Source organism: Solea solea, chromosome 8 (genome assembly GCF_958295425.1).
Source record: "Solea solea chromosome 8, fSolSol10.1, whole genome shotgun sequence".
Lineage (NCBI taxonomy): Eukaryota > Metazoa > Chordata > Actinopteri > Pleuronectiformes > Soleidae > Solea > Solea solea.
In genome coordinates, this window is record NC_081141.1 from 25,631,616 (window position 1) to 25,656,074 (window position 24,459).

The 24,459-nt window shown below is 38.4% G+C and overlaps 1 protein-coding gene and 1 long non-coding RNA gene across 5 annotated transcripts in view; one reads left to right on the plus strand and one right to left on the minus strand.

Annotated features, from left to right (window-relative positions):
* Positions 1-6,303, plus strand: part of LOC131463884 (EGF-like repeat and discoidin I-like domain-containing protein 3) — a 137,281-nt gene extending 130,978 nt beyond the window's left edge. For all 3 annotated transcript variants that reach the window (XM_058635983.1, XM_058635981.1, XM_058635984.1), the window contains one exon: positions 3,052-6,303. In XM_058635983.1, coding sequence (XP_058491966.1) covers positions 3,052-3,201 — 150 coding nt within the window. In that variant the 3' untranslated portion in view covers positions 3,202-6,303. The remainder of the gene's footprint in view (positions 1-3,051) is intronic.
* LOC131463885 (uncharacterized) overlaps positions 1-24,459 on the minus strand; it is an 87,119-nt gene that overhangs the window by 33,486 nt on the left and 29,174 nt on the right. For both annotated transcript variants that reach the window (XR_009241123.1, XR_009241124.1), the window contains exons 4-5: positions 22,079-22,293; positions 10,031-10,127 (exon numbers count right to left, since the gene is read on the minus strand). This is a non-coding gene — a long non-coding RNA (uncharacterized LOC131463885). The remainder of the gene's footprint in view (positions 1-10,030; positions 10,128-22,078; positions 22,294-24,459) is intronic.

The following is a 24,459-nucleotide window of genomic DNA, read 5'->3' on the forward strand; positions in this document are numbered from 1 at the left end:
TAAAATCGGTCAAAAAAGTCATAGTATAGTATGTCGTTCAAAATTGGTCAACAATTCATAGTATAGTATGTCGTTCAAAATCGGTCAAAAAAGTCATAGTATAGCATGTCGTCCAAAATCGGTCAAAAAAGTCATAGTATAGCATGTCGTCCAAAATCGGTCAAAAAAAGTCATAGTATAGCATTTCGTCAAAAATTGGTCAAAAAAGTCATAGTATAGCATGTCGTTCAAAATCGGTCAAAAAAGTCATAGTATAGCATGTCGTCTAAAATCGGTCAAAAAAGTCATTGTATAGCATGTCGTCGAAAATTTGTCAAAAAAGTCATAGTATAGTATGTCGTTCAAAATCGGTCAAAAAAGTCATAGTATAGCATGTCGTCCAAAATCGGTCAAAAAAGTCATAGTATAGCATGTCGGTAAAAAACGGTCAAAAAAGTCATAGTATAGCATTTCGTCAAAAATTGGTCAAAAAAGTCATAGTATAGCATGTCGTTGAAAATCGGTCAAAAAAGTCATAGTATAGCATGTCGTCCAAAATCGGTCAAAAAAGTCATAGTATAGCATGTCGTCCAAAATGGGTTAAAAAAGTCATAGTATAGCATGTCGTTAAAAAACGGTCAAAAAAGTCATAGTATAGCATTTCGTCAAAAATTGGTCAAAAAAGTCATAGTATAGCATGTCGTTCAAAATCGGTCAAAAAAGTCATAGTATAGCATGTCGTTCAAAATTGGTCAAAAATTCATAGTATAGTATGTCGTTCAAAATCGGTCAAAAAAGTCATAGTATAGCATGTCGTCCAAAATCGGTCAAAAAAGTCATAGTATAGCATGTCGTCCAAAATCGGTCAAAAAAGTCATAGTATAGCATGTCGTTAAAAAACGGTCAAAAAAGTCATAGTATAGCATTTCGTCAAAAATTGGTCAAAAAAGTCATAGTATAGCATGTCGTTCAAAATCGGTCAAAAAAGTCATAGTATAGCATGTCGTCTAAAATCGGTCAAAAAAGTCATTGTATAGCATGTCGTCGAAAATTTGTCAAAAAAGTCATAGTATAGTATGTCGTTCAAAATCGGTCAAAAAAGTCATAGTATAGCATGTCGTCCAAAATCGGTCAAAAAAGTCATAGTATAGCATGTCGGTAAAAAACGGTCAAAAAAGTCATAGTATAGCATTTCGTCAAAAATTGGTCAAAAAAGTCATAGTATAGCATGTCGTTCAAAATCGGTCAAAAAAGTCATAGTATAGCATGTCGTCCAAAATCGGTCAAAAAAGTCATAGTATAGCATGTCGTCCAAAATGGGTTAAAAAAGTCATAGTATAGCATTTCGTCAAAAATTGGTCAAAAAAGTCATAGTATAGCATGTCGTTCAAAATCGGTCAAAAAAGTCATAGTATAGCATGTCGTTCAAAATTGGTCAAAAATTCATAGTATAGTATGTCGTTCAAAATCGGTCAAAAAAGTCATAGTATAGCATGTCGTCCAAAATCGGTCAAAAAAGTCATAGTATAGCATGTCGTCCAAAATCGGTCAAAAAAGTCATAGTATAGCATGTCGTTAAAAAACGGTCAAAAAAGTCATAGTATAGCATTTCGTCAAAAATTGGTCAAAAAAGTCATAGTATAGCATGTCGTTCAAAATCGGTCAAAAAAGTCATAGTATAGCATGTCGTCTAAAATCGGTCAAAAAAGTCATTGTATAGCATGTCGTCGAAAATTTGTCAAAAAAGTCATAGTATAGTATGTCGTTCAAAATTGGTCAAAAAGTCATAGTATAGTATGTTGTTCAAAATCGGTCAAAAAAGTCATAGTATAGCATTTCGTCAAAAATTGGTCAAAAAAGTCATAGTATAGCATGTCGTTCAAAATTGGTCAAAAAAGTCATAGTATAGTATGTCGTCCAAAATCGCTCAAAAAAGTCATCGTATAGCATGTCGTCCAAAGTGCATGCAAAAATGTTCCAACAAGGGATCGAACCGTGAGTTTCTTGTTCAAAAGGCGTGAGTGCTAACCACTACACTAACCTTATAAAACCACTTCTTAAGATGTTTTCCTAAATAACACCAACACGTCACAGTATAGTATGTCATCAAAAATCGGTCAAAAAAGTCATAGTATAGCATGTTGTTGAAAATCGGTCAAAAAAGTCATAGTATAGCATGTCGTTCAAAATCTGTCAAAGAAGTCATAGTATAGCATGTTGCTGAAAATCGGTCAAAAAGTCATAGTATAGCATGTAGTTGAAAATCGGTCAAAAAAGTCATAGTATAGTATGTCGTTCAAAATCGGTCAAAAAAGTCATAGTATAGCATGTCGTTGAAAATTGGTCAAAAAAGTCATAGTATAGCATGTCTTCCAAAATCGTTTAAAAAAGTCATAGTATAGCATGTCGTCAAAAATTGGTCAAAAAAGTCATAGTATAGCACTTCGTCCAAAATCGGTCAAAAAAGTCATAGTATAGTATGTCGTCAAAAATCGGTCAAAAAAGTCATAGTATAGCATGTCGTCCAAAATGGGTTAAAAAAGTCATAGTATAGCATGTCGTCCAAAATATGTCAAAAAAGTCATAGTATAGGACGTCGTCCAAAATCGGTCAAAAACGTCATAGTTTAGTATGTCGTCCAAAATCACTCAAAAAAGTCATAGTATAGCAACTCGTCCAAAATGGGGAAAAAAAGTCATAGTATAATTCATGCAGAAATGTTCCCACCAGGGATCAAACCATGAGTTTCTTGTTCTGAAGGCATGAGTGCTAACCACTACACTAACCACATAGATCCATGGCTTAAGATGTTTTCCTAAATGACACGTCACAGTATAGTATGTCATCCAAAATGGGTCAATAAAGTCATGTCGTCCAAAATGGGTCAAAAAAGTCATAGTATAGTATGTAGTCGAAAATTTGACCAAAAAGTCACAGTTCATAGACAGAGGCTTGTTGCATGAATGGGCTGAAGTTTTCCATCTCTGCCTTGTTTCATTTGGTATTTGGTCTGTAAAGAGCTTGAATCTTGCTTCCAGAAAAAAAACCCTCCCCGGTGTTGTGTTTTCGCAGGTGTTCCAGGGCAACTTCGACAACGACACGCACAGAAAGAATGTGATAGACCCGCCCATCTACGCTCGGCTCGTCCGGATCCTCCCCTGGTCGTGGTACGGCAGGATCACCATGCGTGCAGAAATACTTGGATGCACAGAGGAGGAGTGACGTCCCTATCCTCCCCGTCTTTATTTGCCATCGTTCCCTGTCCCCTTGCCATACTGGAGAATCTCACCCAGTATTTTAAAAATAAACTGTGCAACCTGTAAAAAGAAATCAATTTCCAATGGATTTTTCAAGAATAAGTGTTCAGTTGTGGGTGGGTTGATGTTTGTTTCTTTTGTACAATGATTTAAAAACCTGCCCCTTAATCCACTTTTGTCTTTTTATTTTCCACTCTAAAAATGTGATCTTTGACTTTTATTTTTTATTTTTGGAAGATTCACCATCCTGTTTGGAATGAACTTCTGTAAAATATATATATCTATGGCAGGGTTGGGGGTCGGGGGGCGGGGTGGAGAAGGAGTCAGAAAAAGGAGGTCTCATTGTGGTTTTAACTTGTTGCCATGGAAACTACTGTACAGTGTCACTTTTTAACAAAAGATGTGAAATCTGTCTGCCATGATTTAATGGACACAATTAACCAACGCCATACCATAACTGAACTGTTTAAAACACAACGTAGAGAACACACACACATACACACACACACATACACACACACACACACACACACTATCACATAATCAAATATATTTTTACTGGGATTAATTAATTTTTGCTGAAGCCATGCTTTTACTCTAATGAACACTGGCATTATCACATCAATCAAAAACTCTATTAATGCTCCTGTATTATATGTAAAAGAAAAAGGACGAAAATTGCATGGTGCGTGAATTATACATGTATATTATGACAAATCATTCAAAAACCCTTAGCCCTGAGAGCAAATGACTTTAATTGGGGGGGGAGGGAGGGGGAGGACCTATTTTTATCTGCATATCTAAATAGTTCTGAAACATTAACACACACTGCAAAAAAAGCTTAGTGAAGACGACTGATCATGGAAGACACAGCACTGCAGCACTGACTCTAAGGCTTATAAACTGTCTCTAGTTAAAATGTCTTTACGCTCCTTTTTTTTGCTTTGCGTTCACTTTGCTTTTCTGTGTTAAGATTCATGGTTTCTGCTCGTTCCTTTTTGTATTTATTTAAATTTTTAGACTTTGTTGTCTCGGCTGTCAGATGGTAACAAATGTGTTTTTGATGTCCTACTTTTTGTTCTTGAAGATGTAAGATGAATCAGGATAGGTGTCACTCACAGTAACCCTGTTGACATCTATTTTAAGATAGATATGTATGGAAGAGTATTAGGGCCACATGTAAAAAAAATAAAAATAAATAATGAAAGAAAGAAAAAAAATAGCATTAATTATTAGATTAAAATTACGTCATAACTCCTAGAAAAAAAGAGAAAAGAGTCAGAGATTAAAGTCAGAATTCTGAATTCAGAATTCATTATTCTTTCTGTTGAATTCTTTTACATGTGGCCCTAATACTCTTCCATAGATATGGCTTATTTAATGACACAAATATGGATATAATTCACATATTGAAAAGTCTTTTAATTCCTTTAATCCCTTTCACGTAATACATTTATTAATATATGAAAGAGAGCATATGTCCAAGATTAATACAGTAAAATAATATGTGTCATTATTCCATGATCACATTTTCTTTAGGTCAGGGGGTTTAATCTTTATAATTGGATTGAAATAATAATGTAATTTCATGTGAAATAGAGTATTTTCACATGTAGTCAAAATGGTTTCAAGGTGCTAACAGATTTTAGAGATATATAGATAACGGGGGATTATTCCAATCATGTTAAAATGTTATTTTAATACAGTTTTGTATAACGCTGCTCTCATTGTTCCTGCAGTAAATTGAACAGCGATGCTTGGCTGCGTCAGTAAATGGAAGTAAACAAGTACCTGAGGTAACGCAGCAGTTAAAACCCTCAAAAAATAGGCCTGGCTTAGACTAGTGGGTTCTCCCCCCCCCCCCAAAAAAAAACCTTTCAAGTGCTACAATAACAGCTGAAAGGAGCCAATGTCTACGGCTACGCTTCATGTTTCACGAGTGTCGGCTTTCAGTCGGTTAACTTAGCAAATCATTTCATATTGTGGGGAGGAAACTGCAGCGCAGTCTTTAAGAAAATGTAAGATATTTAACAGAAAGGAAAAGAATTGACCGTGATTGGAAATGCAAGCGTGTCACGTTTGTTTTTGTCATCCTCTCTTTGTATTTATTCATTAGAAATGTGTTCAGACGTTTGGGACGGACTTGACGACAAGCACAGCCAGAAAGCAATTTTTTTAAAATGTGTCACTGTCCAAATTTTTGTTTTGTTTGTATTGTTGTGATCCAGGGGCATTGTCAGCTGTCATGCCGTCAACATGGTTGTTGTTGTACTTGACAAGTAAACATGAAGTCTGAAAACAAAATGTGGTATCTGGATAACTGAGCTTAGCCAATGGCACTCTGGTTTGGCAAATTAAATTACACGGAAAGACTTTGCTGTAGATTACCGATATGTGAACCTTGTTTTTTGGTGTAAAATCACTGTCATTCCACCGTTTAATGGACACAGAATAAGCATCAACACCCTAATCGGAGATTATTTGTTTTCAGCACTAACTCGTCCACACCTGCGACAAAGCTTTGAGGAGGTTTGCATGACGTTTGAGTTTTAACGTAAAGTACCGAACAGTACAAAGATGTCCACAGGCACATTATGCGCTAAACATCATAAAAGATCTAATAGCCTTTGATTTGTTTCCTCAACATCATTGGATTAAATGCACGGAGCGTCACTTCCAACCTCCGCTTAATAGAAGCCTTAACTTCCGACGAGTCGTTGCTTAAGGGAAAACAACTCACTGAACACTCTCGGTAACGTCTGCTTAAATAGATATAGTCAGTTGTGTTTACGGATGATAAAACTTTCATGTCACAGTTTAAAAAGAGGCGCAAAGTGGCGAAACGCATCCCGTCTTTGTATCTTCTGTGTCTGTGGTTCACTTATTCATTCATTATTTCTAACCTCCACAGTCTGCGTGTCAATCACTATCTAGAAAATGTACCTATTGTGATGGTGAGGCCTGAGGAGGAGGAGGAGGAGGAGGAGCAGGAGGAGAAACAGTGTACAGTCTAAAAAAAGACAAAAGCTCTTTCAGTTTGACAAATAAAAACATCTGTGAAAAATGACACGGGGGCTTTGTTTTCTGTTCCGAAAGGAAATACACATTGTATGTACTGTTTATATTATATATTGCAAAAAGTGTCCCTCATCTTATCGACATTAAGAAAACCAAATTATTGCCTTAGTCTGACTAAAATTGGACTTTTAACACGACATTAAGAAAACAAAATTATTGCCTTAGCCTGACTAAAATTTGACTTTTAACACGACATTAAGAAAAACAAATTATTGCCTTAGTCTGACTAAAATTGGACTTTTAACACGACATTAAGAAAACCAAAGTATTGCTTTAGTCTGACTAAAATTGGACTTTGAACACGACATTAAGAAAACCAAATGTTTCCCTTAGTCCGACTAAAATTGGACTTTTAACACGACATTAAGAAAACCAAATTATTGCCTTAGTCTGACTAAAATATGACTTTTAAGACGACATAAAGAAAACCAAATTATTGCCTGAGTCTGACTAAAATATGACTTTTAAGACGACATAAAGAAAACCAAATTATTGCCTGAGTCTGACTAAAATTGGACTTTTAATACGACTTAAGAAAACCAAATTTTTGCCTTAGTCTAACTAAAATTGGACTTTTAACACGACATTAAGAAAACCAAATTATTGCCTTAGTCTGACTAAAATTGGACTTTTAACACGACATTAAGAAAACCAAATTATTGCCTTAGTCTTTTAACACGAATGTAAAAGCACAGACAGAGGAGACTTTCAGTAGCAATAGTTGGTTGAATGTAATATTTGTGTGCTGCATATACTATCAAACCTCACTGAGGGAGCATTTGTGTGTATACAGCTGCAGCATCAATCCTGTCAAATGTACTGTATGTACAACATTTCCTGGCTTCCTTATTTGGTCGTAAGTAAGGAACTGTTGTTGTGTTTGTGTAACAGCAGTCACACTGTTTGTGCATCCTCATTTCAACACGTCTTTCAACTGTTTGGACTTCTCTCTCTCTATTGCTTGACCTCTGTATTCTCTCTCCAGTTTCTCTCCTTTTTATATTTTTTCTTGTGTGAAGCTTTTGTGATTGAAAGAGCATTGATACTTAGGCGGAGGACCACTGTGACACGTTCTTTGACGACAGGCCTTGAAGAGAGAGACTTTCAGCAAGATAAAGAACAATAAAAGAATAAAAGGTGGCGGTTTCAAAGAAAATTGTGTGTGATTTCTTGTTTTTTTTCGCATGAGACACGATTATGCTTTGTTATCCCGGCGGTAAAGAAAGTACAAAATTGTGTACCTGGTCTCAGCAGCATCCATTTCAAACACATTCTTATCATTTTAACTTTCAAGCGTCATGTTGCATAAGCCTGACGTATATCATAATTACCACATGTGTTATAATTATGCTCCGAAAGAGCGAGGATAAAAAAAATATGTTCACAGAGAGAGCGACATAATCCTGAATCCCCCCATGACTGGGCCCCGTTTATAGAATGCACAAAAAGCTATTAGGAGAAACATGTCGAGATTAGAGATCTTGTTCCCATCAGGAGCATATCCACCCGCTCTGCTGTAAAACGCTATCAAGTGACCCGGAATGACGGGGGCTTGGATCATATTAAATCATCCTCTGCGCTTCCAATATGTCGCTGACTGACAGGATAGAAGTGGAACCGTAGGAGGCCACTTCCTCCCACAGTGAAGGGAAAAAGCCGAGGTGTAATAATAGTTTGTAAATAGCTCCTGTTCTCAAATGATACACGTGCTGTTTATTTGCTGTGAGGAAGATATGAGATATATGCAATATGTGCTCAAATTACCTTAACCCTTTAACACCACCTTATTTTAACTGTAAAAGGGACAAAAAAATGTCCTGTGAGTTAAGTGCTTTTGCCCATTTTTTCCAGAATAACTTTTACTGCATGTTAAAATAGTGTATTAACAATTTAATTCAAGTTTTAATTAGAAAAACACCGTAGTTGTACACGGACCACCACATTTTGCGTTGTTAACAGTATAAAACAACGACAAAGACGCAGATTCTCCGGCTTCCTGCAGGGGTTAAAGGGTTAACGTTTCCTTCATATTCTGACCTAATCTTATTCTGAACAAGTTAATATAGGAATATTAATACATAAGTGGAGAGATAACCTCAGTATGATAAAGATCTGTGTGGTAATATGATGATAGATGATACTTTTATTTATATAGCACAGATCAAATGTAATGACATAAAAGAGAATGAAGTGCATGAATGGATAAATAAATAAATAAAAATGTGGCAACAAAAGTGCTTCAGACTAAAAATACCAAATAAAGAGCTGATATTTTGTAAAACATCAAGAAAAGGAGCTCATGCAAATTCCTCTTGTGTCATTGAAATTAATAATCCGAATAAAAAGGACTTCAGGCCAATATTTGTGTTTCCCATGTCGTTATATTTCAATGTGGAGATTGTTAATCCAAGCTGCAGTGATTCATGTATTGTCAGGGATGGATAAGCTCAGCTGTGATCAGTGATAGGTGCTGGACAACATGTCACTGATCCTATAATAGTTTTACTGTCATTTGTAAATCCAGTGATTACGGGTTCCTGCTCGGTGTGAGCGGAGCTCATTTTAGCACGAGTGGAACTAATTTGACTGTCTTATACTGAAACAGCTTACTTGGTTAAAGCAGCTATTTTAATCCCAGCCTCACATCACTGACCAGCACGTTAGAAAAAGAGAAAAAAGGCACTTTACTAAACGAACACAGGGAGCCACCGTCACTCTTTGTGTCTTTGTTAAACCAATAACTCGCGTGCACACATCGGAATTCTTCTGATTAATTGATTCGGTAACAATTCTGACAGGGAACCGCTCCACCGTCCTCCATGGATACGTGGCTCTGTATATAACGTCATTACAAACAATTAGCTCAGGAACCATTAGTAAATAATTAGTCAGCCATTAATAAAGCCATTAGTCACAGATTATAAATTCTTTACTGTGTGAGAAATCGCACTACAGGGAGTGGCATCACGCAGCGATCGGCCATGTGCTGCGCTGATGGCCGTCCCCTAACAGTGGGACGAGAAGGTCACCGTGATTAAAGAGACGGACGTTAACAACACTGTCAAAGTCAGATACTTTTGTTTTGCCAGCAGGTCACTCACACAACTGCAGGGACACCACTTCACACAAAGATATTTACGAAAGATGTTTTACTCTTAACCTCATTAACTATGTCTCAAGCCCCTTTTCCACCTAAGACGATACAGAAATTAAGAACCCCAAAGAAAGGAAAGCCCAATCAGATAGTCCCACAGAAAAGTATACATTTGAATGATTGAATAATAATTAGAACATGACAACAAATTACATAAACGGACAGTATGTATCCAGTGTTGTGTGTCTAAGAGGTAACAGTTACTGTATATATTGAGATTTTAGACATTTCCCTGGTAATTGTTGGAGATTAACTCACATTTTTAGGATTGTTAAGTCTTTTTAACTGATCTACAGTTCGGCATTGTTTGTCTCTTCCTGTGACGGTTCTCTGACCAATCAGTGGCCGGCAGTCTTGCGATGTCACGCATTGTATCACCTCGCCAGAGCTATCGTGTACTATCGTGGAAGCGCAAAATAGCTGAGGCGAGGAATCGCGGCATCAGTCTGAGCATTCTATGTCCTCAACATTACAGCAACATCCCCTGTTTCTCACTGATCATACGGACTAAATTTGTCCGCACGCTGCTGCGTTTGACGATGGAGGGCAAAGTGAGACTCACGTGTCCTGTGATATCTCTCTCTTGTTATCTTGTTTGTGTGGTCCTCGGGGAGTTTTTGTGGCAGAATTGGGCCAGTCCTTTTGTGCACCGTTCACCCCTGTAATGAGAGTGATGCTTATGTTATTTTGGGTTCAGTTATGCTACCTGCAGAGCATTAAGTGGGACAGAAATTACCAGTAAAAAGCTCATAAAAGCCTTAAAGTAACTCTTGTCATTTGGTATTGAGGTCAGCGTGGATGCTTCCCCACACACACACACACACACACACAAGCAGCAGCAGCAGCCTGTGCGAGTCTCAATACAGTGATAAAATAACAACTCTGTATTCTGAGAACAAAAGAACAAAAAAACATGATAATGTTTGAATAAATATCACAAGGTCACTTCAGAGGCACTTTAGATTAGATGGTGAATTTACATATAATTTTATATAATGTGCATATAGTGCAAGTCAATTTAGACGACATTTTCCCCACCTTATCTTGTGGAGTTGGTTGTTGTGATTTGTTTTAAATTTGGATTTACAGATTATTTAAAATGAGGTAATATTTAATCAGAAGATAAATAATCTATTATTCAATAGTTGGTCAATAAGTGCTGCTTTATTCAGCCTCAGAGTTTTCGATTTTTTGCATAAAAACCTTGAATGTCCCTCGAACGTAATTGTAAACCAGTAATTTGCAAAGTCTTAATAGTATTTTTGGTTCTTTTTTTGTGAGATAGAATGTGTGACTGCTTAGCCATAGTGACTAATCAGTCCAATTTTAGCCAAATGAACTGGCGACGCAAGTATTCGCAAAAGAGTCTAGTAAAGCGGTAAAAAAAACATGCAATCTCCGAGATCAGGGAACCCAGTGCAGCTGCACTTACAAAGAAACATCAGCCACTCCATGTGCGTCATCATCATAACACATAATCAACCTGTAAACAAACACAAAGACCTGATAATCGGGATAAATGTAATTAGCTTGTTGTTGAGGTGGAAAGAGTCCTGAAATATTCTACTCAAGTAAAATGATCACTATTTTGATAAAATGGGACTTAAGTACAAGTAAAAGTTCTGATCTGAATATGGACTCAAGTTAAAGTAAAAAAATTTATCTTGTTTTAAATGTACTCAGAGTAAAAGTTACTCAGTTACTAAAGGCAAACCTTTACAAATTAAAGTGCTGACAAAATCAAAATATCAGTCAAAATGGGTGAAAATGGGTTAAATGCTTTAACTTTCTCACTCAATCGGGACCTTAATTAATGCCAATTCACCTGTCCTCATCACTCACCTGTCCTCATCATTCACCTGTCCTCGTAATTCATTCATCTGTCCTCATCATTCATTCACCTGTCCTCATCACTCACCTGTCCTCGTAATACATTCATCTGTCCTTATCTTTTACCTGTCTTCATCATTCATTCACCTGTCCTCGCCATTCATTCACCTGTCATCATTCACTCACCTGTCCTCGTCAATCACCTGTCCTTATCATTCATTCACCTGTCCACAACATTAATTCACCTGTCATCGTCATTCACCTGTCCTCATCACTCATTCACCTGTCCTTATCATTTACCTATCTTCATCATTCATTCACCTGTCCTCGTCATTCATTCACCTGTCCTCGTCATTCACATGTCCTCATCATTCATTCACCTGTCCTCATCATTCATTCACCTGTCCACAACATTAATTCACCTGTCATCGCCAATCACCTGTCCTCATCACTCATTCACCTGTCCTTATCATTTACCTTTCTTCATCATTCATTCACCTGTCATCATTCACTCACCTGTCCTCGTCATTCACCTGTCCTCATCATTCATTCACCTTTAGTTTCCGACAAGCTCAGCAACAATCAGCTGCCACACAAAGTTTGCCTTTACAATGTTGAAGTGAAGAACAGAATCCAGAGGTCGGGAAATCAAAGTTTTCAAAAGTTTTGAAGGAGATGACGACTGGCAGAACGAGGGAGGAGAGGGAGGTCTCCTTGCTTTCAAGATGGAATGAGACGGACGAGAACCCTGGAGACGAGGTCCCAGTCCCTCGGAGATAATGCGACTCCATGATGGAGGTGTACAGAACTTTGCTGCAGAGACTATGAAAGATACATGAGCCAAGTTCCTGTGAGCCTGCAGGCCACATCAAGAGGAGGTGTGGGAGCCGGGGCTCGGAAATGTCACCTCTTTAATGACTCGCACGGAGCTTAAGCAGAAATATGCTCTAACCTATGCAGTGAGTAATGGCCGCAGCGCTGAGATCACAGTGACAGCTTCCAAATCGGGGGCAAAAAGTCCCTCGAGGGTCCAGCGCCACTTTTTTAACATTTCTCATGGCTCCATCAACTTGTAACAGTCAATTTATATTACTTTATTTTGGTCCTTCAGATAAAAGAAATAACATTTTGACAGTATTAAAGATATACAGTAGAGCTGTGATGTAATGGTCGGTGTGTAAAGCAGGAAAATAAAGATTTTGGTGACCTCTGCCTGTGATTTTCTTTTTTTCTTAACTGTAGAGGACTGGCAGCTCGGTATTGAGAGATGTGTGGGAAAAAATCTGCCTCATTATTTTCCTCGCATCTTGCCGTCTTCCTGTCACTCTGACGGGGGGAAGAAAAACAATACTCTCAAGGCCACACAGGTTGATCCAGTGAGTTTTGAATTGAGGTTTAGAGTTTTTTAATAAAATGTGACAAGTTTGGTAATATTTTATGGCCACTCTTGTGTTATTTAGTTTACATCTTTATCATATACGGCTGCTCTGTGTAGACTCTCTGTGGACCCAATTAGAAGGTAACACAAACAAAATCCCTCCAGGTTTTCATAGTGTGTGGTTTGGTGATTTGTATTTGTGGTGATATGGGGATAGGACTGTAGCCTTAGCTTTTTTTTTTATTGCATACTGCATATTCTGTAACACTTACGTGGCCATGCATCATTTAAACTGAAATAAAATAGGACAAATCTGCTCCCTTATTAACCCACAACTGGTTATATTTTCTTATTAAACATCAATGTTGTGGGCAGAAAATGCAGATTTCATTCAGTACAGTAAACAAATGGTCTGTATTTACAGTATATAGCTGCTTTACACGACACTTACACTGCCATTCATTCACTCACACATTTAAACAGTATAATGCATCTATTTGTAGCACGTTTTTCACACGTCACATATCTTTCATGCCCATTCACACACTCCTTATAAACAGTATAAACAGGAAGAATTTTTTTTTAATGATTTTTCTGTTTTTGCAAAATGAATCTTCAACAAAAAAAGAAGAATAGTCTGTAACAGAACAAGTATGCATGTGATTGATAGATTTGTTGTTAGCTAGCTGCTATCAGATAGACAGACAGATAGATGCTATATTTAGCTAGCTTTGTACTTAGCTAGCTGTTATCAGATAGATAGATAGATAGATAGATAGATAGATAGATAGATAGATAGATAGATAGCAAACTTGTCGTCAAATACAAGTGTGTCAACACAATCTGCATATTCATGTTTTTCCAGATAAATAGATGCTATATTAAGCTAGCTTTGTAGTTAGCTAGCTGTTATCAGATAGATAGATAGATAGATAGATAGATAGATAAATAGATAGCAAAGTTGTCATCAAATACAAGTGTCAACACAATCTGCATATTCATGTTTTTCCAGATAAATAGATGCTATATTAAGCTAGCTTTGTAGTTAGCTAGCTGTTATCAGATAGATAGATAGATAGATAGATAGATAGATAGATAGATAGATAGATAGATAGATAGATAGATAGATAGATAGATAAATAGATAGATAGATAGCAAAGTTGTCATCAAATACAAGTGTCAACACAATCTGCATATTCATGTTTTTCCAGATAAATAGATGCTATATTTAGCTACCTTTGTAGTTAGCTAGCTGTTATAGAGATAGACAGACAGACAGACAGACAGACAGACAGACAGACAGACAGACAGATAGATAGATCATCAAATACAAAAGTGTGTCAACACAATCTGCATATTCACGCAGTCATCCTCCCATGAGAGTCATATGAGTAAATAAAATAAAAAAAGTTTAGTCTGTACAGACATATGAAGTCTTCCCTATTTGCATAAGCTTCTTGATTTACATTTTGAGTTGGCACAGATCATACTAAGTTGGCATGAAAGCCCAATGAGGCATTCGGGTGCCACGCTACACTTCAGAGAGCCTTTCAAACCAATCCGCTCTCTCATCTCTGCCAGTGAATGCTGCATGTCATTAAAAGTGAATGCCAAAACACAGGAAGTGGCTCCATAGTGTGACTTAAAATCTTCATCAAGACGGAGGGAAAAAAGACATGACCTCATCTCTGCAGTTTTAATTTCACAGAAAATACTGATTGGTGAATCTGACTTAATTCGGATGCAGGGAGCATTTCCGTAGATTCTAAATTTGACATTAAATAGAGAATATAATATGAGAAAAGTACTCAATGTTTGCTATTTAAGCAATGTCAGAGAGCTCCAGTATAATCTCAAAGCACTATTAAGTGGAGATCTTTATTAAGCTGTTATTTTTACGAGTGAATTGAGCAAATTCAGGCTTCCTTCTCAGTTTTTTGTACAATCTTAAAGGAAAATTTGATCCTTGGCTGTTTTGGAATTATTTTTTGGTTAAATTTCACTTTAAGTTTTAAGGTCTATACAAAAGCAGCCACAAATCACGAGCAATCAGATCCGACCCGAACCAAAAACCTAAACCTTAAAGCTAGATGAACTGGGAATGGCAGAGGGGAATATGGGACTAGGATGTGACTCGGAAGAGGAAATAGTTCTGATGCCTGCAATATCAATTTGGTCAATCAGCAAGCAGAGCGCACTGATACACTAATGAGGGGTTTCAACATCAGATTCAGCACCGATGCTGCTGATGCAGATGTGATATGACAGTTAAATCAGCTCTGGAAGGAACATTCGCAGGGTCTGCGCGGCGCTCCGCCAGAGCCAACTGCAGAGTCACTCTGATTTGAAGGGTTATTTTGGAAAAAAGTAAAAATATTACTCCTGCAGGAATGATAGCAGAGCCGAGCAGCGGAACGAGGCAGACGGGCGGGAAGAAGGAGCATAATAAAAGTACAGAGCACACGCGGTGCATTCTGATGTGTTTCGTAACAACCTGTTTGTCTTTAATGTAAAACGCTGCCTGTTGTGACATAACATTCTATTGTTATGTCATCATTATTAATGCAAAGACAGTTTTACAGTCATTACATGATGACATGACGTGATGGCGTTTGTGTGTTATAGAACCAACATGGCGTCTGTTTTTTTTGGGGGAAACAGTCTCTGTTGAATAAGCACAAGACGAGGGAAAGCACTGACAGGAACAACACAACACTTGTCAAAAATAGTGTGGAATAGATAGTGTTTTAATAAAGGAGCCTGTTGGGGTACAGCAAGTATGTGAGTGTGCATTGTTTGAGCATGAAAACAGTATATGGTGGATTCCTGAGCTGTGAATCCCAACAGAGAGGGCTGCCTCGACAACTCAGCGCAATAACACGGGCGGTTTGAACTCACTATTGCTCTCCAAATGGCGGCATCTGTCCCTGGCAGCTGTCCTCGCTTGTGTTCTTATCTGCTCGGGTCAGACCATTGACCACAAACTCTCCTACGTGGCTTAGGGGCTCAAACAACAACCTCAGGACTGATGCAGCCAGTTGTTCGGCTACACGAGTACAGGTGAAGTGGCCGTGGCTTTGTCAAGTCATTGCTCAGCCCCTTGTTTACCTCACGAGTCCCAGGTGTAGCTGCGCACATTCAGCCACCTCTGCCCTGCAGTCAGCGCTGGTTGTTGGCATGATCAGCTTAGACCTTACAGAGGCCAAACAGAAAGGACATTCGTCACATGACTTTTCTTCCCTGTCTATTTATTTGACCATTTAAGCATTTCTTATTTTTAGGTTTTATGTTATGATTTGATCGCTTTAGCTCGCGCTTTCTGACTCTTAATCAAACTGTTGTTTTCTTTTTCTATAAGCATCTTGTCTCATATTATTTGTCCTTCTTATCTATTAATTTAATTTATCTTCTTTCATTGCTGCAATGTTGTTCTGTATACTATATTACTAATAAGTATTTTTAGTTGCCAGTAATTAATAATTATTTATCATTACTCATTTCTGTTTCTTCTGCTAGATTTGTCAAACACCTTTGTGCTTTTAAAAAATATTTATTTATTTACTGTCCTTTTAAGTTACTCTGAATGAAAGGTTCTATATAATAACGATTTGTGTCAAAACTTTTTAAGAAGCAACTTTTTTTTTTATTTAATCATTCATGTACAGTATTTTATTGTTTGAAAATACACTTGTTTTCTGTGCTCCCTTATTTGTTCTTTGTGCCATGGTTTGTGGGCGGGCCTTAAGAAGCTGCCTGCTGATTGGCTACTGAGTTTTGGAGCAACAGCTCAATGGACCAGAAGTCGACACAGGCTTGGAGTCGCTGTCTGTCTGGAACTCGTTCCTTGTCAACATCCGACAAAAATAACTGTAAATATCTAATGTTTATAATCTGACAAACGTTAAATATTCACAAATATTTTGTCAGATGTTGACGGGGAAAACTTGGGCAATGGGCTCCACGAACAAGTGTCTTGCTACGTGAAAAGTGTTGCTTGAAAATATTGACACAAATCTAATTCCAACGTGACAATAATGTCCTTCAGGAATTTACGTATACAAAGTCTGCAAGTGGGGCCACACGGCGGAGTAGTGGCTGGCACTGTTTCCCTACAGCGTAAAGATCCAGGTTCACAAGCCGGTTTGACCAATGTTCTCCTCATGTGACTATGGGTTTTCTCTGGATACTCTCATCATGCTACTCTGAATTTGCCGTAAGTGTGAATGTGAGAATTGAGCGGTCGCTCGTGTCCGAGTGTCTGCGCCTGTGATTGACAAATCACAAATCAATCACAGCGCACAGATACAGTACACGTCATAAACTTCCTCGCTAGAATATTTCTAGACCGCACGTTCTGTCGTGAACTGGATCCCTGGGAAAGTGAGATAACAGGAGATCTGTTAATGTGCAAATGTATACACAGAAAATAACAAGACAGGCTGCATTTCCATTTGTGACACTGATAATTAGTATGCCAGTGAACGCGTCTCGAGATAAGACACATTAGCATGTGCATTCCCACATGTTTGTGTGTTCGCCTAGCACACACTCACACCCACGACACCCACATGTCTGTGATATGGTGCGAACGGGTTATGAATTATCAAAGCCACCGGTCATGAAACCTAATTTACTTTTTTTTAACGAGATATTTGCACAAGAAAACTATTTCCACAAGGCCGTTTCTCCATCGTGCACAAATGGATTGGCTAATTATGTGCTGTGGCCACATACAGTACATCAGTGATGTATGAGCGGGCGCAGCGTATGGCGCAGTCTGGTAACATACCAGTACTGTGTTGTCTGTAGATCTGCACTAACAGCTTTCTGCGAGGTCTGATAAGAAAGTCTACACATTAATGACATTTTAATTACAGAGACATTTAGATTATTTCTCTTGTTTTATAACACGGACACTAAAGGAACATTTAATGATGCTTACAGTGGTTTTGCCTTATCTTTACTGCCCCGCTGTCCTATAAAACACAACACTGTACAGTCAGGTGCAACAAAGCAGCATAGTGATGTCAATCAAAGGGAAAAAGTTTGCCGTTAATAATCGTTTAACACCGAGCGTAACTGTTTCTGAAAGCTGAGGAGTTGCACATTAAACGTCATTATTATTATTATTATTGTAAATATGTTTTATACTGTTCAAAACACGAAAAAATCTGTCAATCTTTTCTTTTTCTACATTTTAAATTGTTAATACACTAGTTGAACATGCGGTAAATTGTAAATAAATGCCAGATAATGGAAGTTATTCTGGAAAAAGAAGCAAGTCCAGACAGACATTTTGAGGGTTAGGTGTTAAAGGGTTAAGACAGAATAAAGAGAACAATGAATAAATACATTTTCATTTAGGAAAATTATCCTTGTCAGTCCACTGTAATTATCGTCTCTCATTCCGTTTCCCATCTCACTTGGTTTCACACGCCACTGTGTGACTTCACGCCGTCGACACATTGCCGCCTTCCCAAATCTCTCATTTGAGCAAAACATGTTTGCAGTTCAGACTTTCCCTCCCTCCCTCCCTCCCTCCCTCACACTGCCACAAATGAAATAAGAACAAAAGTATGTTTTTCAGAAATATCCACAGAGAAGCGTCACCGCACGATTGTTGTTTGTGTCCTTACATCTAAGTAAATAGGCAATGTCTTCATGCAGCAACTATAACGTCATATTTTTGAATATTTATTCCATTGCTGACCTCTTTTTTTGTCATTTACATTAACAATGAATGCGCTCTTTTTAACAGTTTGTATGGACAAGTTTATACACTTGTTCATACAATAATATGGAGTCCTTGTGGAGTCCTCGCCGAGTATAGTACCAAACAAATGACTAATTTCCTGTAAGTTAATATTTGCAAGAAAGTATTTGTCTAATGGCTTTGTTTTTATTGCACGCGCTCAGAGCAAATACATCAGCTGAATTATTAAGAAGGAATCCAATTATGTCGCTGACAGGGTTGACTGCGAGAATCTGTTCTCGTGGCTAACAAATCTATCGCCGTGCCGCGCTGGAGGTGTTGTCAGGCTGTGTTTAAAATGAAGTAGCAACCTCAGTCGACACAGCAGTGCAGTGGTCAGCGCTGTCGCTTCACAACAAGAAGGTGCTCTCCGGCCGAGGCTGGGGTTAGAATCTAATTGCCTGCGAGTGTGAATGCGATGGTTGTTCCGTGTCTGTATGTCGGCCAAGTAATAGGGTGATGACCTGTCCAGGCTGCACCCTGCCTCTTGCTCACTGTCTGCTGGGATTGGCTTCAACCTCACAAATCTAGAGCAACTTCCTCAAGGTGTTCCTGAAGAATAGCATTCAGGGAAATGACAGAAAATGGAATAATTGCCACAGTAAGTGAGCTTTACATTTACATTTTAGCATTTAAGCAGACTTACAAGAGAGGAATAAGCTACATAGAAGTAGTCTTAGAAAGAACTCTACTAGATAGGAACAGTGGACTGATAGAGGGGTGAGAGTGCTGAGGTGGATAAGAGTGTAGAAGAAGAGCGGGGGGGTGTAGGGTAAGTGCAAGGACAGAAGATGGTTGGGAACTCAATTCCCATGCTTCTGTGTGCTCAAGTGTCCTTGGACATGACAACAATCCAAAAGTGCTTCCTGCAGCAGCTGTGCCGGCAATGTGTGAATGGTGTTGTGAAATTCACAAAATGTCACTCTCGTTTATTGTTGGGCAGGATTTGGGGGGGGGGTGTTTGTGTGTGTGTGAATTCTTTTCCTGAATTGAATTAACCAGAAACATTTTATGGTGGCATAGAATTGCTATGTGCTTTCTTTCCCTTCTTCAATCATTTGTGTATTTGTATTTTCAGACAGAACAAAAACTGTATCTGTGGCCTCTACTCCCTGACCTCCGCTGACAAAATGATCAGCAACAACGTCAACAAACAAGAAACTATATATATATATATATATATATATATATATATATATATATATATACATATATATATATATAGATATATATATATATCTATATATATATGAAAAAAATAAAAAATAAATAAGAATGAAATAAAATGAATAGATCCACCGTGTGCATAATCAGAAAGCATGTTAAAACAGCACATTATCACAGTAAAAACTAGGTCATTAAGGTATCTGGAGGATTCCTTTGTAGCACAATGACACACTCAAGGAGGTTTTGCCATAATCCTGCTCCCTTTTCCAATCATCTCATGTCTAATCTCTATAAATACATTCTTAGAAAACTCTGCAAGCCAGGTCTCAAAACAAGGTGATTTCTCTTTGTTCCAGACCTTAAGGATGATTGGATCAATGCAGGTTTTACTATGACTGAGTGTATCCAGCTGCTGTGACCGGCTTAGAATGGCCATCTCAGGATTAGTGGCAAGACCAGACCCCTTTACTGTACGGCAGCATCTCTGAATATAAAACCATCTGTTCAAAATGTATGGAGCTTGGCATACAATCAATTCCCTTATTGTTTTCTTTATATATAATATGTAAAAGGAAACAGCGTTACCTTAAATGTATCCTCCGCTCCATATATCTCAAATTTAAGCCTAATGGTATTCAGCCCACATGATAATATCTTATGTCTGCTGTAGAGTATGTGCACCACTGGGACTATAATTCCCAGATTGCTTTGCATTGCATTGCAATAGCAGGTGCATAGTCACATACAAATGGACATAGTCTTCTGGTTTGAAATGTTAAGCCAAGGAAGTATGGTAGAAGTAGCAGTTAGCCACCAGGGGGCGACTCTGCTGGTTGCAAATTCACTCATTTGAATGGAAGTCTATGGGTAGATGAGTCTACTTCTTTATTGCTTTATAATGTCAGTAAAGGATTTCTAGTCTAATCTAGTTTATGGACTAGTTTCAGGCTTTCTTCACTGGTACATGATGTCCTCCATGTCAGGGGAGTTGCTGGTGCCAATCCCAGCTGACATAGGGTGAAAGGTGTGGTGTTATATGATGTCAAGTTTGTAAATTATGGACGCGCTCATATTGTAATTGGAAGATTACGTCCATTTTTATATATATATAGTCTATGGCAGGGTTCTCAACCAATGAGTGTCTAGTGTCTGGTCATGGGGGGCCAGTTGTGTGAAAAATATTCCATTATGAAAACACAATGATGCTATCAATGATAATATTTCACAGAATTTCAGTTCACAATAATAAAAAAAAAACACGTTTATGATGCAAATTGAAATCAAAAATTAAATAACAACACGTCAACACTGTAATAAAAACACTAAACATGCTTGCTAATACATACTGTATATATATCATTTTACGTTAAATACCTTTAAAAGTGTGATTCATTCAACCATAATAGGTCATTTAAAAAAAAAAATTGCTTACTGTTCATGACAATAGCTAGCAATCATAAATAGTATGATATTCTGTCTATGATCCTAGCTACAGGTGAAGGTTTGAGATTGAGTCTGAGACCTTTGGCCCATGTTTGTCATGTTGAGTAATGCACCAGCTCTTTGTCGGCAAAGACAAAAGACAAGATTCATATTTCTGTGTGATTCATTTGTCATAAAACTGCTGCTCCTCACTAAATATTGACTGAGTTGGGACCCGATTTGAAATGTTGGCCTCTGCTGTGCCTGAGTTTGAAACTCCCTGCTCTGCAGAGGTGACGACTCGCTCCCTCACGAGTCTAAAGAGACATCACCAGTGTACAACACGTGTCTCCTCCTGCTCTGAGCCAGCGACGGCAACACCGGCAGCAATACCCGACATTTCATTAGGACATGAAAAAGCAGATGAGGAAAGGACTTCATTTGCATAAAAATAACATTAGTGAGATAACAATCAGATAGTGTAGGGGCATGCTGAAATGTTGTCCTCCTGAGACAAGACCAGGGCAATATCTTTAATTGAAAAGAGAAAGGAGGATGAATCCTTTTATCAGTGAGATGCACAAGTGCTTTCATCTTCTTCTTCTTTTTTTCCCCACTCATATTGTCTTCCATTCTTGTGTTTTTCTCTCCACTCACATCGTCATTACTTATTTATCTCTTGTTTTTTGGCAGAGCCTGTTCTGGGATTACACTGTGCTGTGAAGCGAATGTCTATGCGTTGCTATGTAACTATCTCATGAAAGATTTCACCGACGGCCGAGCTTCAGCGCGCTGATTCAGAGTGTGTCTGTAGGTCTGTGTGTGACCTTAAAAGTAACCATTGTGTTCTCGCAGGGAATCACAAAGCAGTTTTAATGTTTGGTGATGCAAAAACACTTGTTTCCCCCCCAGAGGGCGTCATTTTAATTGGAGTAAATGTGTAATGTAATGTCTGATCTCTTTTTTTTTCCTCGTGTGTGTGCGTGAGAAAACATTCAAGCCCATGTACACTTGAAGATCACAAAAACACTCCATTAAAATTCATATGTGATTAAACAAACCTTTTAAAGGAAGCGAAATCAGTGTCGCTGGTGCCACTGAGGGTGCGTATCGTTCATCAGGCGGAGTGACAACAGGGGCTGATGAGTTAGCCGCGCTCTGCCGCGGTATCGCGCCAGGCCACATGGTCCTGAGACGCCGTAATGGGGAGGAATGGCCGAGGCCTGAAGAGAAGCCAAGTGGCGGGGTGAGGGCCACTAATTCCTCTCATCTGGAACTACAGATAACGGGCAGATTAAGATTAACAATGTCCGGCCTGTTGAAAGGCTAATTATGAGGCACTTGGAGGCACTTGCTAACTTCTGCAGCAACTCACAAAAGCCCACTCATTTGTGTGTGTTTGTGTGTGCCTGTGTGTGTGTGTGTGTGCGCGTTGTCTTTTTTTCATCTGTGCAGAGTCCTCCGAGTATTAGCTAAGCCTCTTTCTTCATAGGTTTCACATGTCAGCTATTTCCACTCTGCCAGCGTTCACACAGTAACTCCTCTCAACCTGAACTAGAGACAGTATATTATATATAGACTATATTACATATAGCTGTCAGGCCACTATCCAGTCACTATCTATGGTCGTTTTCTAATATGATTGGGGACTCGTTTCAATTGGGGGTTTGCAACATTCAGCCAGTCCCAGTTTGCTTCCACACTTTCAAAACCTTTGGGGTTTTTTTGAACATTCTACACACATACACTGCAACAATGGGCTCAACCATTTCCAATATCCAAAACGACTTACAAGGGAATTGAGTACAACCTGCCAGGGGTGGAGTCCACTTCCTGCATTTGATTAAAAAGTTTAAAGGCGACATAGACCGGAAGCTCCAATTAACGCTGCGTTTGTGTGGGTATCTGCGTCATTACCTTGTTTATGAAACCCTAACGTTTCAGAACAAACAGTTCAGCCACTGCTGAGAAAATAGTGTTGTATTGTTTTCCTGGGCTCTGCGAAGCGGATTGGCACTTCCCTATGCTGATGATGTCATCAGAAATCCTCACCACTACTCTCACCACCGTAGCGCCTCCTGGTGCGGGCACATCCGGTTGCGTACATTCAACCGCAGAAGAAGAAGAACTACTCTCGTTGTAGCTGCTGAGATGCAGAGCATCCACCGTGCCAGAGGGGGAGCTGTGTATCTGAGAGCTGGCCTACCAATTACGTCACTTCCAGGTACCTGGCCAATCACAGGACAGTGGGAAAGCTCTTGTTGGCTGGCCAATCACAACACAGTCTACGTTCTGGGGGTGTGGTTTTGGTCTGAAACAGCGCGGCTGACGAGAGCGTCAGTGAGGAGATATTTTGATCGGCTCGTTTGCAGCGACTGGGAGGTTTTTAACCATGAAAACAAGTTAATATATGTAAGTAGACCTCCATAACTAACATATATGTGCGATACAAGCCTTTAAAACCTTTAAACCTTAGTTTAAAAACCTGTCAGGAGCGGTTATATTAACACAACACTGACATGTAGTAGCAACATAAAGTTGATATGGTAACAAGCACTAATACTGACATTCAGGTTGTTTGTTATTGTCTCCAACATCTAATATGACACATAGGTGCATCTCATGAAAGAACACCTATAGACATTGTTCGTCAAATCGGACATTCATTATTATAGCTGCCAATATGAAAACAATATAAATACACCCTCAATGGCTTTAGACAGTAGCCATTATTTAAAGCTGTGTTTCTGCATCTTTACATCACAGTTGATGGAGGAAAGTGGCAGTGTTTTGGTGACAGAAGTTACACACTGGAGCTTAAATAAAGGCTTGTTTTATAGGTGGTATAAAACGGTCGACTAACAGTATGAAAACTGTGGTTTTCAGTGTCACTCCCTTGTATTATGTTCACCCATCCGTGACCTGACCTCCAAACTAAAAAATTCACATCACATACGTATAAGGTTGTTTTTTTTTTAAATATTTTATAGATTCAAATCTAATTTAATAGATTGACTTTCGGGTTTATTACAGATTGTAGTGTTTTTGCATGTGGTTTCTTGTAAACGTGATTCCACACTTGTGCCTTTTGCATGGGTTTTCAACTAGAACAGAAAAACAACACATTTGTGAGTTCACTCAGCGTAGTGAAGCGGGTGATAGGTCAAAAAAATGGAAACTCTGCTCCGCTGCTTTTTTGACTTTGCTGCCCTGCTGGTCCATGTCGATAATGTTAAGGCTTAGCAAAAAGACAAAAACAAATCTGTTATGGCAGTTCTCACTCATAGTGCATGGCAACATCTACGACTGAAGTGACAGCTTCCTCTTAGTTCAACTTTGTACTTGACTTTTCTCTTTTTTTTTTGAGTGTGAAATCTGCTTTAGTAACGTGATATTCACTCAAGATAAAGATAAATATATGCGTGTAATTAAGATAATTTAT